Raw genomic sequence first — 14,276 nt, forward strand, 5'->3', positions numbered from 1 at the left:
CCACCAAAATCCTCATACCCGTCACGGGTATAAAAAATTTCCCATACCCGTACCCGCCTGGGTAAGCCTCACCCGCGGGTCACCCATTTACCCGCCTAATTTGACATGACAATAAAAAAATAACACAAAATGTTTACACACCCCCTAGGTGGGGCCTGTGCTCTAGGAGATCAAGACTTCTCTCACACAACCAACACACATGTCTTTTCTGCGCACTTTGTCCTCACTCATGCGCACCCGAGAAATGACTTCCCGGTCGGTCACCCATCCCAAGATTGATCCAGGCCTAGCACACTTAACCTTGGAGTTCTCTCGAGATAAACTTTCGAAAAAGAAGTTGCAACTTGTTGGCATGAGTATCTATCAAATCTTGTTAAGCCTTGGGCTGGGATGTTACATACACCCACCCTCAAAGGACCCGACGTCCCCGTCGGTCCAACATACCCACACACTTGGGCAAACAACCAGGAATGTTCCCCTCTTGGCCACGTCCGTGTGTCCAGGTCCGGCCCATGTGCCATGCCGTGTCCCCGCAGGGCCCACGCGCCATGCGCAACATGCCCACGCCCCTGCGCCCACACGCGCCCGTGAAACCGCGAGGGTTGGCTCTGATACCATTCTGTCACGCCCCAACCCTAGGAACCCCCCTAGGTCGAGGCCTATGCTCTAGGACATCAAGACTTCCCTCACACAACCAACACACATGTCTTTTCTGCGCACTTTGTCCTCACTCATGCACACCCGAGAAACCTTGGAGTTCTCTCGAGATAAGCTTTCGGAAAATAAGTTGCAACTTGTTGGCATAAGTATCTATCAAATCCTGTTAAGCCTTGGGCTGGGATGTTACAATACCCATACCCTAATGGAGTAAATACCCATCGGTTTTTGGGTCATGGGTCCCATTGCCATCTCTACATTTCAGAGAGAGGATTGCCTTTTTTAGGCTGGTACGTGACCAAGACTCTCAATCCAATATTTTACATACATGTTTCTTTACCGTATGTAAAATAAAGAGTTGTCACATCTAGGAGATTGCTTCCAATATTCTAGAGAGGATTGCCTTTTTATTTTGCTGGTACATGACCAAGACTCTCAATCCAATTTTTATGTACACAATTCTTTACCCGTATGTAAAAATAAAGGAGTGTCATATCTGAGCGATTGCTCGGTACTTAGTTGAACCTCCTGTTGGTCATAATATTATTGGAACTAAATGGGTTTTCAAAAATAAACAAAATCAGGATGGTTTAATTGTTAGAAACAAGGCTAGACTTGTGGCTCAGGGTTTTACTCAAATGGAAGGGTTGGATTATGATGAAACTTTTACTCCTGTTACTAGAATTGAAGCAATTAGACTTTTGTTGGCTTTTGCTGCTTCAAAAGGTTTTAAATTATTTCAAATGGATGTTAAAAGTGCTTTTCTAAATGGCTATATACAGGAGAAAGTTTATGTGAAACAACCACCTGGTTTTAAAAATCCTGATTTTCCCAACCATGTTTTTCGTTTGTCTAAAGCCTTGTATGGCTTGAAACAAGCACCTAGAGCATGGTATGATAGGCTTAAAAACTTTTTACTTGCTAAAGGTTTTATAATGGGAAAAATTGATAAAACTCTCTTTGTTCTTAAGCATGGTGATGATCAACTGTTCGTTCAGATTTATATGGATGATATCATCTTTGGTTGTTCATCACACCCTTTGGTTGTGGAGTTTGCTGAAACGATGCACAGGGAATTTGAAATGAGTATGATGGGCGAGTTGACTTATTTTTTGGGATTGCAAATTAAACAAACACCTCAAGAATCTGCTACTGTGTTGGATCCTGATGAAGATGGTGAAGCGGTTGATCAAAAGGAATACAGAAGTATGATAGGATCATTGCTTTATCTCACTGCTTCAAGACCGGATATACAATTTGCTGTGTGTTTGTGCGCTCGATTTCAAGCTTCTCCGAGAGCTTCACATCACCAAGCGGTTAAACGCATCATGAGGTACTTACAACACACTCTTGAATTTGGAATTTGGTATTCTACTTCATCTTCTATATGCTTGAGTGGTTATTCGGATGCGGATTTTGGAGGCTGTAGAATTGATAGGAAGAGTACCAGTGGTACATACCATTTTCTTGGTACTTCATTGATTGCATGGTCTTCTCGAAAACAATCTAATGTTGCTCAATCAACTGCTGAATCTGAATATGTTGCTGCTGCTAGTTGTTGCTCCCAAATTTTGTGGCTTATCTCAACCTTGAGAGATTATGGTCTTACTTTTGAGAAAGTTCCTCTCTTTTGTGATAATACAAGTGCTATTAATATTGCTAAGAATCCTGTTCAACACTCACGCACTAAGCACATTGATATTCGTTTTCACTTTTTGAGGGATCATGTTGAAAAAGGAGATGTGGAATTAAAATTTGTTGATACTACATTGCAATTGGCTGATATTTTCACGAAACCTTTGGATTCTTCTCGATTTGCTTTTCTTCGGGGAGAATTGGGAGTTATTCATCCTTTTGGCATCAATTAAGGGGGAGTTTTTGGCTCCGTGTTGCATTTTCCTCTTTTGATTTTGTTTTTGCATACATGTTTTAATTAATGCATGGTGTGTTTTAAAACAAAAAAAAATCAAAAAAAGGAAGAGCTTTGTTTAGTGCCTTTAGTATATTGTAGTACTTGCTTGCAATACTTGTTAGAGAATATGATTAGTAATCTAGCTTATCTGCATTTTTGGTTGATACATGAGCTTTTGATATTGCTTTTAAGGGAGATGATGCATGACACTTAAATTCTATACTTGAATTAAGTAAATATGCAATATTGATGCTAGCATATGGGTTGTTTTTAAATGCTTACATATATGCTTTATTGATTTGTTATTCCTCAATAGCTTTTTAAATTGCTCAAGAGAATAAAAAATATCTATGAGAGAAAAAAAATGAATACCAAATCCTTGGACAGTCTTGACGACAAGGACGTATTCGATGTGAGCAAAAATAATGGGTGCCGAATCCTTGGAAACAGTCTTGACGACAAGGACGTACCCGGAATAATTGAGAGAAAAAAAATTGAGCAAAAAGGCTCAAGTAAAAAGGTTAAAAATTCTCTTGGTAATTTTGTGCTAGAGCTAATTTGAGAAAGAGTGATAAATACAATGGGTATATATGTACAGTATTTATTTTTCAATCTATGTGCTCGTACCGATGTTGCATTATAACTCTTTGAAATCATGAATTCTTAATGCTGACTTGATCTTAATTGCCATATCTCAAGTTCATGGTTTTACTTTAGTGCATGCTTGTTAGTTAGCTAGTCACTTTTTCTACCTTGTTATTGCAATACAAGTTCTTGAGTTACTATTGGTACATTGCAAAGCTCTCCGAGAAAAAATGAAAATAAAAAACCTTCATTGATGAATTCATTGTCAAAAGGGGGAGAACAAGGTAACAAAAAAAATTTTGTGCATAATTGTCATACTCAAAGGATTTTCTTTCTTTTCAAAAGTGAGAGATTTTTGCATTGCATGCTTTTTGGAGTTACTTCACAAAAACAAACAAAACAAATTTTGAAGTGTTTGCCAATGTGTTCATTAAGGGGGAGATTGTAAGATCATAAGCATGATTAATATTTTCTGATAAACAATTGGCTTGCCATTTGGTTTATAAATTGAATTTGGTTTGGAAACAATTAAGGTGTTGGTGCGAGTGTGTGTAGCTAATGTGAGTCAGGTTGCGATATCTGTGCTCGGAAACGGTTGGTTTGTCTCTAGTTGTGCAGGTGACTTGAGGTCAATATCGGTCAATGGCGGTGGGATCGTGACTAGGCTCAGGGAGGAGCTGAGGTCCGGACGATCGAGGATGCCAGGTGACGATATTGAATACGAGTTGGCACATGGTGGAGCAACACCGTGTGGGATGGAATCGTAACGGGCTTCACATGTTGTATGTGTAAGCGCCGGAAAAATCGGGAAGTAAATCGGATCAAAACTGGATGAGAAAAGAAAAGGAATTTGCTACAGGTTCGGACACTGTAGCAGCGTCGATACTGTAGCGCACGATACTGCAGCACCTGGATTACTGTAGCGCGCGGCACTGCAGCAAACGGGTCGAATTACTGTAGCGGACCCGGATTACTGTAGCGCGGCGGGTACTGTAGCAGTCGGACTACTGTAGCACGCCTGATTTTGGCATGTTGGATTTAATTAGGAAAACTAAGAGATGAGTCATATTAGTATAAGGAGTCCTACTCCTATTTGGTGATAGACTTTTCGATATAAATAGAGACCGAGGGGTATGCCCCCGGTGTGCTTTTTGTGAGATTTAGTTGTTGATTCTAGATCGACGATTTTGATAGGAGTGCTGTTGGTGCACTTTGTAAATACCAGTTGATGCGATAAAGTCAAGATCATTCAATCTACATTTTTGGCTTTCATCTACTGGTGATTTTATTTTGGATTCCGACGATCCGATCGACGTCATAGGAGTGGCGCAATTCGATGATCTGTTTGGCAGCACATGAGCGGCGCGATCAAGATAGCGGCGACACAGGAGCGACGCGATCAAGGTAGTAAGCCTGCGTCAATTTTTTCGACAGAGGTAATCTTTTATTCCGCAAAAGATTTTTGGGTTTTGTTTTTCCCTACCATTCACTCCCCTCTGGTAGGTTTGTTTGATCTTGTTCGATCCTACAGAGAGGAGCTTCGTGGGGAACACTCAATGAGCGTCGGTTTTCACATCTGGGGTTGGTGTCAAGTGAGGAGAGGAGCTTCGTGGGGAACACTCAATGAGCGTCGGTTTTCACATCTGGGGTTGGTGTCAAGTGAGGAGAGGAGCTTCGTGGGGAACACTCAATGAGCGTCGGTTGATAGTTTGACGCAGTTGACCTTTTTATATATATTTAATTATTCGTCTTATTTAATTTTTTATCAAATATATAAAACTATATATATATACATAAAAGTATATTTAATAATAAATAAAATGATATGAAAATAATTAATAATTATGTAAATTTTTTGAATAAGACGAGTGGTCAAACGTGTATAAAAAGTCAATGGCGTCAAATATTTAGGGATGGAGGGAGTACTTGTTCGGTATGTTAGACGAAATATGAAGAATGGTGACGTCAGTAGTGTGGTTTTGGCACAACAAACCTTGGCAACCAATATATGATCGGGACAATTGTTTGTTTTTTTTGGAAAAAATCAAACGATATATTTACAAACGATAAATAATTTGAATATAAAAAAATTATATACGTATTCTTACCGATATAAAAGACAAAGCTGGAAAATAAACTTCAGTTAAAAAATCCTAAAATCAACTTTAAATTTAAGACTTAAAATTTAATTTAGCTTATAAGTATAAACAGAAACGAAAAGATTAGTGTGATCGTTTTTTTAGCATGATAACTTCAACATCAAAGTTTCTAAATAGGTGAGAGATGTGATAAGATGAGAGTGATCGTTTTTTAGCAGGATAGTTTCGGCATCGAAGTTTCTAAGTACGTGATAGATGTGATGAGTTATTGCTCTACGAGCTAAAAGCAAATTTGAAGCGATGGCTTAGAAAAAGCTTTGAAGCTTAGTTTTCTAGTTTTCCTTTTTAGTCTTCCAGCTCTCTTGTTTTTTGTGATTATCATATGTGAGATTTTATTTTGTTATTTTTGGCATAAAGGCCATATTTCTATCCATTATCTTACAAAAGAAAATCTGATAGTATGGCCAACCTCTGCACTTCGGGATGGAAAAAAATTGGACAGGGCCAGGACTCATGTTTTCAGCTCAAACTTTCAGTGCTCGGTACAATCAGAGAAACGTTGAGGCAGGCAGCACTGCACTGTCAAATGTAGTCACCCTGCACAACCTTTCTTGCGACGTATTTCCCCAGGAAATCAAACCCATGGGAGTAGAGAGCTTCGATCTCGGCACGCTTGCCCATCTCCAACATCAGTGTCAGCTCAGCTCTGTGCTTTTCCTGTGGCCAACACACAACGCCGTAATTAAATTGCATCAGCTCCCAATTCAGAAGAAGACCATATGATCAGCTTTTGCTGTAGTGACAAGAACAGTACACTTTGAATGCCGTCAGTATATTGGGGTATTGTGTTCTTTGATTATGGGGGTAAACATCGCCTAGAGGAAGGCCGAACGGTATTGGCGTGTATTCAAGTTTTAATCTTGTTTCCAGATTCCAGTTCCAGATACATACTCCAAAAGTTGAGGGGAAGCAGACTCACCTGGAGAAACTTAGATGACAACAAGCTTTTGGCAATCTGCAGATCACGTGGCTTCAGTTCTTGATATGCGCTCTGAGGTATCAGTTGCAGATCATCTCCTCTTAGGCCTAGCCATTTTACATTGCAAGCTGAAAAAATATATTAATATCATAAAAAATTTGGCATGATCAAATATTCAGCACCCAAAGGAAGTACCATATCTGTATGATTCCAGACCCATTGATATGCTTCCATACTTGTAAGTGCACAGTATAGCAAGCCCTGCTGGGTTCCTGAAAAATGAAAATAAAAAAGAACTAACTTTACCTGAAGTATGAAGAGAAATCAGTTATACATCAGCACCTGGATGCGCCTACCAGTCTACTAATGCAAAAATTGGCATGTTTGGAAAAGTCAGGCTCAGTCGATGCAAGATAAACCTGTTTCAGAAGATTGAATAGTAAATGGAATAAGTAGACAGGATAACGTAGTAATTTTGACAATAACATGGTCTCATGGAGTGTATATTATCCATTACATAAGCTGGACATATTTAGATAAGAAAGGAGTAAGACTTGCATTGGAGGCACATAACCTTGTAGCAAGATCAGGATATCCCTTTGCAGTAATCAGGATAGATGGAAGGTGATTATATATGCGATCTTCAGCCAGCCTCTGAAATATGGCATCCTATTTAAACCCACCACCAAACGATCAGCTTGAAGCAACTAAGAGGGGAAATACGTTACTACTACTAGATTGCATAAGCAAAGCGATCACCTTCTCCACTAGAATGAGATACCTCGCATCTGAAGAAAAAATCAATTTACTCAGTACATTCAGGTCTCCAGTAATAGCATGCCCAGAAGGTCCAAGAATGGAACAGTCAACATGTTCTTCCCCCAGCCCCTAGGACAGTTTAAACACGAGGTCTAGTTCACTGCTACGGCCTCATGAACTCATAAACAAGACAAGAAACAAGTATGCTAGACATATGTTTCAGTCAGCATAGCATGAAGACACACTTGCAGCACAATCCTCCCAATCAGTGCCCCTCTACTTGATGCCATGATCCCCAGGCTCTGCCTTGTACACCGGAGCAACGAGACGACATCTGCAGCAAGAACAACACTGAGGCATTGCCATCACATCACATACACTGGTCACAGATCACAGCTCGCAAGAACCAAAAATGGATCGAGTCAGGAATTAATGTGTGGACCTTGCACGGTCTGGTTGATATGCCGCTGGCAGCTGAAGTAGCTAGGCGAGTCCGAGAGGAGCTTGTAGAAGAGCTCCCTCTGGGTGACCAGCTTCCCCTCCCCTAGTATCTTGTAGCAAACCTCCATCACCTTCCACACTGTCGAATCAAATGGACAACCAAATCAAGCAAGCAGGCGCAACTACGAAGGTGTGATGATGATGATAAGGAATTTATTCTATATGTATGTCGAAGTTTAGAGACTACGGTCCTGCAGATCTTCGCCAATTTCAGATAGAGATTTAGGAATTGGTTACCTTATTAAGTTGACCTCTCCTTCTAGTTGGTGTGATTAGGGGCCGGGTTTGATTGTTTAACAGCATGTTTGCAAACAAAAAATAATTTATAAATAAAACTTTTATATACGTGTTCTTAGCAATCTAAAATTGCTAAAAGTTAAGACTAAAAAATAAACTTCGATAAAAAACTATAAAATTTAAGGTAGAAAATTTAAATTTGGGCTTATAAAGTAAATAGAAATGATAGAATATGGTGATGCAGTTTGTCTTCTGCCATCTCTCAAACTTTGTAATTTTACTATGCATCTTGGTTTCAAGGTTTGTAATAAGTAGTTACAGCTTCTTTTGAAGTAAAGGCAGAAATGTTTCATCCATTATCCACAAAAAAGGGTGAAGCAAGCAAACATTTTGAAGTGCATTCGAGATGATCTAAGGACGGCGACCTCTGACGAAGGCCTTGCCGTCGTTGGCCCTCGTGAGGGACCTCCTGCAGAAGGCGTGGGAGAGGTACACCGACGAGACGCCGTCGCGCAGCAGCGCGCGCCGCACGCCGCGGTTGGCGGCGCTCCGGCTAATCTGCAGGAGGAGGAAGAAAAAAAAGGAGCTAAGCGAGTGGGAGCGCGGTATGGGTCGTTGCCTCACTGGGGATCGACGTACCAGGGGGAGGACGGAGATGGCCGGAGCGGAGGGGTCGGCGAGCGCGGCGAGGAAGTTGAGCACCGCCACCTCGATCCTCGCCCGCACCTGCCGCGGAATTCGAAAACCCTACTACTCTCCATGATCCGGCTCGAGCGATCGAAGCAGAGGGTGGGGGCAAGGGGGAGTGGCGGACCTCGGCGGGAGGGAGGACGTCGGCGGAGCAGAGGCGGCGGTCGGTGCCGAAGAGCGAGGCGGCCGCCACGCCGGACTCTGCCATCTCTCGCCGGCGCACGTGGTGGCGCCAACGGCGAAAGCGTATCTCGGATTCCCGCTTTCTCGCTGAGGAGGCGTAAAAAGAGGCGGGCCTTGGATATAATGATGGGCCGTCATTATGCTGGACTTTGCAAGTAGGTTACGGGCCAGCCCAATATATCTCTCTACTGCTTAAAAACGGAGCTTTCTTTCTCTCCACGTCTAAACGTCACGTAAAATCCATTGATTTAAAAATACTAGAAAAATATTAACTAGTTTATTTAAGAGAATCATTTCTTTTTTAAGGGAATATGTAGTTATTTGTCGTATGAACCGTTTTTTTTTCTATGGATCTATATAGTCATCATCCATGGTATATATGTATATTATCAGCATAAACGAAAAGAGAAGGTTTTTACGTATGTCTAGTCCTCCCATTTTCTGATTGGGCCAATTTACCCCTGTAATTTTAAACCATTTAGTTATTTTAACCCACTGTTTTTTGTTTCAGTCGTACGGTACGGACGTACCAATTCACCGTGTGAAAATCTTGGCAACCCTTTCAAAGAATTATTCTAGCTGTAACTAGCCAGGCTGAAGGTTTAGCTACAAGTGTTTGCATATGTGGGGGGGGGGGGGGGGGGTTGATTGTTTAGTTTTTTATGGGAAAAAATCAAAGTATATATTTGTAAATAAAAAATAATTCACGAATAAAAATTTATATATGTATTCTTAGTGACCTAAAAGCTAAAGCTACAAAATAAATTTTCACGATAAAACTCCAAAATCAATTTAAGATTAAAAAATTAAATTATGGTTTGTATAAGCATAAGTACAAGCGAAAAGATGGGGTGATAAGCAAGATTGTCAGTACCATGATCTGTATCTTAGTATCTAACATGATACTATGATCCTCTCAATCCAAAATGATACCGTCCTAATTTTACTATTTGCTTTCATGTGATAGTATGAAATCTGAGGTAGTATCTCAATTCTACAATCCTTACCATCCTAAAAATATGAATTAAAATAAGGCGGATTGAAATAATGTAAATAAGTATGCTCAAGTTTATAAAAAAAAGTGAATTAAAATATACCAAAATCAATAGTATGTGCTACAGTTTATACAACATGTTATATATTTTTTATATAAAAATATGTATTTTTTAAAATTGGATAGTATCCCGATTCTATGATGCTACCTTGCATATAAGATTTTAATACTAGAAATGATCTTGTTGAAACTAGTAAAGATTCTCCTTCAATTTCTATTTAGAAGCATATGCAACACCAGAAGAAGAGATAGAAAAGGGGAATAAAAATTTGACAAAGAAAGAGAACCAAAAAAATAGGTAAAAACGAAGGAGAAGAAGGGGGGGAGGCAGGGAATGGTCTAGAGGCAAGAGAAAAGAAAGAAAAGGTGGCAGGCAGGGAAGGGAAGAGGAACCAACTACTCTACTCTTTTTTCCCGGGAAATCACGGGCATTTTCCCTCCAAAACCGCTTTTTCTTCCTCCTCCCCTTTCCCCTTCCCCTTCCTCACCACCACCAAGCTCACTCGCTTCGCCCTTTGCCTTATCTCCTCCCAACGCCATTGAATCCAATCCCTCCTCCTCCCCCTCTACCTTGCTTCCTTCTTCCTCTCCTTGTGGGTGAGAGGTGTGTGTGTTTCGTTTCTTGGCTGGGTTTTTTTTTTTCGACCGATGCGCATGGAAGGCGGCGGCGGCGGCCATGGCCATCACCATGGCATCGGGGGATTCGGCGGCGGCGGCGGCGGCGGCAGCGGCGGAGGGGAGGCGCAGATCAAGGGCGCGCTGACGCACGGCGGCCGGTACGTGCAGTACAACGTGTACGGCAACCTGTTCGAGGTGTCCTCCAAGTACGTCCCGCCCATCCGCCCCGTCGGCCGCGGCGCCTGCGGCATCATCTGGTATTTCTTCTTCTTCGTCTCCGGCGACGGCGGCGATCTATCTTTCGAATTAGAATGATAGTTTTAGTGGTATTTTTATAATTTTTTCAGTAGCAGTTTTGCAATAACGTTTTAAATTAATGACAAATTTACAATGGTATCGAAGTGTTCCTGAAATATCTTTCTTTGGTTAGCAAGTACTCCTATGTGTAGGAAGTTCACCTTTCATCTTAATTGTTATGTGTGTCTATGGTGATGATGATCACTCGGATGATCTTTTTTCTTTTCTTTTTTTTTTGTCTGCAGTGCTGCTGTCAATGCGCAGACTCGTCAGGAGGTCGCCATCAAGAAGATCGGCAACGCGTTCGACAATCAGATCGATGCCAAACGCACCCTGCGAGAAATTAAGCTGCTTCGGCACATGGATCATGATAATGTGAGTCGCTGTTGCAATCTCTATACTTCTTTTCTTTTTCTTTTTCTTTTCCTCCCTGATCTTGTGATGGTATCTATATGTGGTTGGAATGCTCCATTGTTTTTTTTCTGGGTGTACAGGTATATGATAATGTGAATTTTGTTTTGTCACTCTATTATTGATCATGCTTAAACTCTGTAGTTTACTGCAAAGGTAAGCCGTCCTGAGGGGATCTTCCAAAATTTCTGGTGATCTTCTCTCGATCGAGGCTATTCATTTAGCCCCAGTCTTCTCTCTTATGCTTATACTTATAAAAGTTTAATTCATAAATTATTTTTAACCATACTTTATTTCATCCCAGCAAGAATTGCCAAAGATATTTAGCTCCAGATATTCGCTGTGTTTCAGATTTTTTTTTTATCCGTTGTCCAACTTTGGTTGTGAATTCAGTTTATGTGATATTGATATTCACCTATGATATGGAACATGTCTTTTGAGTCTTAAATCTAGGCAGTATTATGCATGGTTGGATTATATAATACTACTACTAAACATGAAACTTTTGGTGACTTGTGACATGTACCCATTTTTCACAGGTCATCTCAATAAAGGACATCATACGGCCACCAAGGAGGGAGAACTTCAATGATGTTTACATTGTCTATGAATTGATGGACACTGATCTTCACCACCTTCTACGATCAAACCAGCCACTGACAGATGATCACTGTCAGGTCTCGACTGTGGTTCACCTTTCAACATATTACTCAATTCTTGTTTGTTTCTGTATTACAGTGTCTGTACTTTATTAATCAATTTAATTCAAGTACTATATTCATTTCAAAATATAAGTATTTCTAGTTTGTTTAGCATACACTAAGAAGATGTTAAAGATTCTCTTCTAGTTGCTTTAATGGTTAGTTTTTGAATTTTGAACTGATTAGATTCTTTTTATAAACATCTGCTTGGCTCTTGAATCATTGCAAAGACTCAAATCATGTGAATCAGTGTAGAAATGCTTATATTGTGATACAATATTTGAATCCTATAAATGCTTATATTTTGGGACAGTGCAAGTTTTCTCTCTCCTAACGTTTCACTGTTGCAGTATTTTCTCTATCAAGTACTACGAGGATTGAAGTATGTGCACTCAGCAAATGTCTTGCACAGAGACCTCAGGCCAAGCAATTTGCTGCTAAATGCGAAATGCGATCTTAAGATTGGAGACTTCGGGTTAGCAAGGACGACGAACGAAACAGATTTCATGATGGAGTATGTTGTTACTCGATGGTACAGGGCACCTGAACTCCTCCTAAACTGCTCAGAATATACTGCAGCTATTGACATTTGGTCAGTAGGCTGCATCCTTGGTGAGATCGTCACAAGGGAACCTTTGTTTCCTGGAAAGGATTATGTCCATCAGCTGAGGCTAATTACTGAGGTATGGCCACTACTTCATCTTCAAGATTATTTCTTCTTTGATACCAGTCGATCATATCTACTTAATCAGCTGTTTATGATGGTGTGTTGAATATCCAATCACAGTTCATAGGTTGAAGCTTTGGATTATATTTTTTCTGTAGTATCATATTGTTGTTCAGATCAACAATTGGTACAATCATGTGATAGCTTTCTTGGTTTCTGAAACTGACTTGTACTCTTTTTCTACTGGATGGTAATATCCCAAAGATCTTATCTATTTTGTTTATAACTCTGCTTTTTTTTTCATTCTTGGTCCAAAAGTTAATAGGCTCACCTGATGACTCGAGCCTCGGGTTTCTTCGAAGCGATAACGCCCGCAGATATGTGAGGTCGCTTCCTCAATACCCCAAGCAACAATTCCGTTCACGGTTTCCCACTATGTCTAGTGGTGCCATGGATTTGCTTGAGAGGATGCTTGTGTTTGATCCGAGCAAAAGGATTACTGGTAATTTTGCAGCCTTGCATAATCTTGCTAGATTGCAAAATGACAAGTTCTGCAACATGATAGATAAGCTGAGATGCTTCTTGTTCAGATCAACATGCAAAATCATTTGAACCAAGTTTAAACGTCTCACCTTATAATGCTCCAGATCCTGACAATATCATGAGATTACCTTAACTTTTCTTGGTCTCTTTTCTGTGACATTGCAGTTGATGAGGCTCTGTGCCATCCATACTTGGCATCCCTTCATGAGATATATGATGAACCTGTCTGCCCCGCGCCTTTCAGCTTCGATTTTGAGCAACCATCATTAAGTGAAGAAGACATCAAGGAAATCATATGGAGGGAGGCACTCAAGTTCAACCCTGAACCAATTCACTAGATGGTTACCATTGAAGAAGAAGCAGCAGCAGATCAGACTGGCAGATGATCCATCCACTCCTTTGGGTGGGGAAGACACGAGCCAACATCATGATGTATAGTTGGCTACCCTCTGAGCATCTCATCTTGTGGCTTGTCGTTGGCACCTGGCATCAGAAAATTCAGACATTTATGAAAAACAAGAAAAGCTTGATCAATAATTTGTAGTACGAAAAAAAATCAGGAGCTCAACTGTATCTTCTTGTTAGATTTGTACCTATCCCATTTCGTTGTATATGCTTAAGAAAACCTGGGAGCTTGTCGCTAGCTATGGACTACGGTACAGCAATCTCCTGATGCTCTTCAGTCATCAGTTCAGTTCACCAGCTTCAAAGATGTTCTAGACTCTATAAATGAACTTAAAATTACTTCGATATAATGTGCAGTCAGTCATTGGACTCTCAACTTTGTGATTGCCAAAATGCCAACTGCATCATCTGAAGGTTCAAAGGGTGAATACAGCCTGTCTGAATGTTGCATTCTTCTGAATATTCCCAGAGTTCCTGATTTAGACTCCAAACGAAGCGTGAATTTACTTTTGCAATTGAGCAACCGCAATTGTCAGTAATTCTACACACCCATTGGAAGTTTCTTACCACACCGCAATCCACAATTTTTAAGTAACAGTAATACAAATTAGCCTTTTAACGTAATCGGTAAAGAGCCCACATCATTACATCAGGCACTTTAACTTTTTATGGGCGCCAGTAAACATTACATCTGAAATAAAATGTTATCGAAATTTGCATGTCCACATTGCAGGATTGCAGTTCACAATGGCCACAAAACTCCCCACCATGAGCGTTTTTACCACCCGTCCATTCTGACGCTAGTATATAGTAACACAATGACCTGCACAAACGGGGAAAAAAAGACAGGCTAAAATTATAATATTTGCATAAAATCATTGAATTCTATACCGCGTAGTACATTTTAAGGACAACATCATAATGCACATTACACAACTTCTTGGGGGAACATAAACAACAAAAATAGCCCTTACTCGT

The 14,276-nt window shown here is 40.4% G+C and overlaps 2 protein-coding genes across 3 annotated transcripts; one reads left to right on the top strand and one right to left on the bottom strand.

The window, feature by feature from the left end:
• Positions 1 to 5,630: 5,630 nt before the first annotated feature.
• LOC102716519 (meiotic recombination protein SPO11-2) lies at positions 5,631 to 8,668 on the bottom strand. 2 transcript variants are annotated; one of them, XM_006659070.3, is made up of 11 exons: positions 8,544 to 8,668; positions 8,369 to 8,455; positions 8,155 to 8,287; positions 7,434 to 7,571; positions 7,237 to 7,325; positions 6,992 to 7,120; positions 6,807 to 6,901; positions 6,589 to 6,651; positions 6,428 to 6,504; positions 6,233 to 6,360; positions 5,631 to 5,970 (listed from the first exon to the last, which is right to left on the bottom strand). In XM_006659070.3, the coding sequence occupies exons 1-11, from the start codon at positions 8,625 to 8,627 to the stop codon at positions 5,836 to 5,838; spliced, it is 1,158 nt and encodes a 385-aa protein (XP_006659133.2). In that variant the 5' UTR covers positions 8,628 to 8,668; the 3' UTR covers positions 5,631 to 5,835. The 2 variants fall into 2 exon arrangements, with proteins under 2 accessions (XP_006659133.2, XP_015695820.2); XM_015840334.2 differs by lacking the exon at positions 6,589 to 6,651.
• Positions 8,669 to 10,139: 1,471 nt separating this feature from the next.
• Positions 10,140 to 13,595, top strand: LOC102716799 (mitogen-activated protein kinase 2). Its single transcript, XM_006659071.2, has 6 exons — positions 10,140 to 10,531; positions 10,817 to 10,946; positions 11,522 to 11,659; positions 12,034 to 12,366; positions 12,669 to 12,852; positions 13,059 to 13,595. The coding sequence occupies exons 1-6, from the start codon at positions 10,305 to 10,307 to the stop codon at positions 13,229 to 13,231; spliced, it is 1,185 nt and encodes a 394-aa protein (XP_006659134.1). The 5' UTR covers positions 10,140 to 10,304; the 3' UTR covers positions 13,232 to 13,595.
• The last annotated feature ends 681 nt before the right edge of the window (positions 13,596 to 14,276 follow it).

This window comes from Oryza brachyantha, chromosome 8 (assembly GCF_000231095.2).
Source record: "Oryza brachyantha chromosome 8, ObraRS2, whole genome shotgun sequence".
Taxonomy (NCBI): Eukaryota; Viridiplantae; Streptophyta; class Magnoliopsida; order Poales; family Poaceae; genus Oryza; species Oryza brachyantha.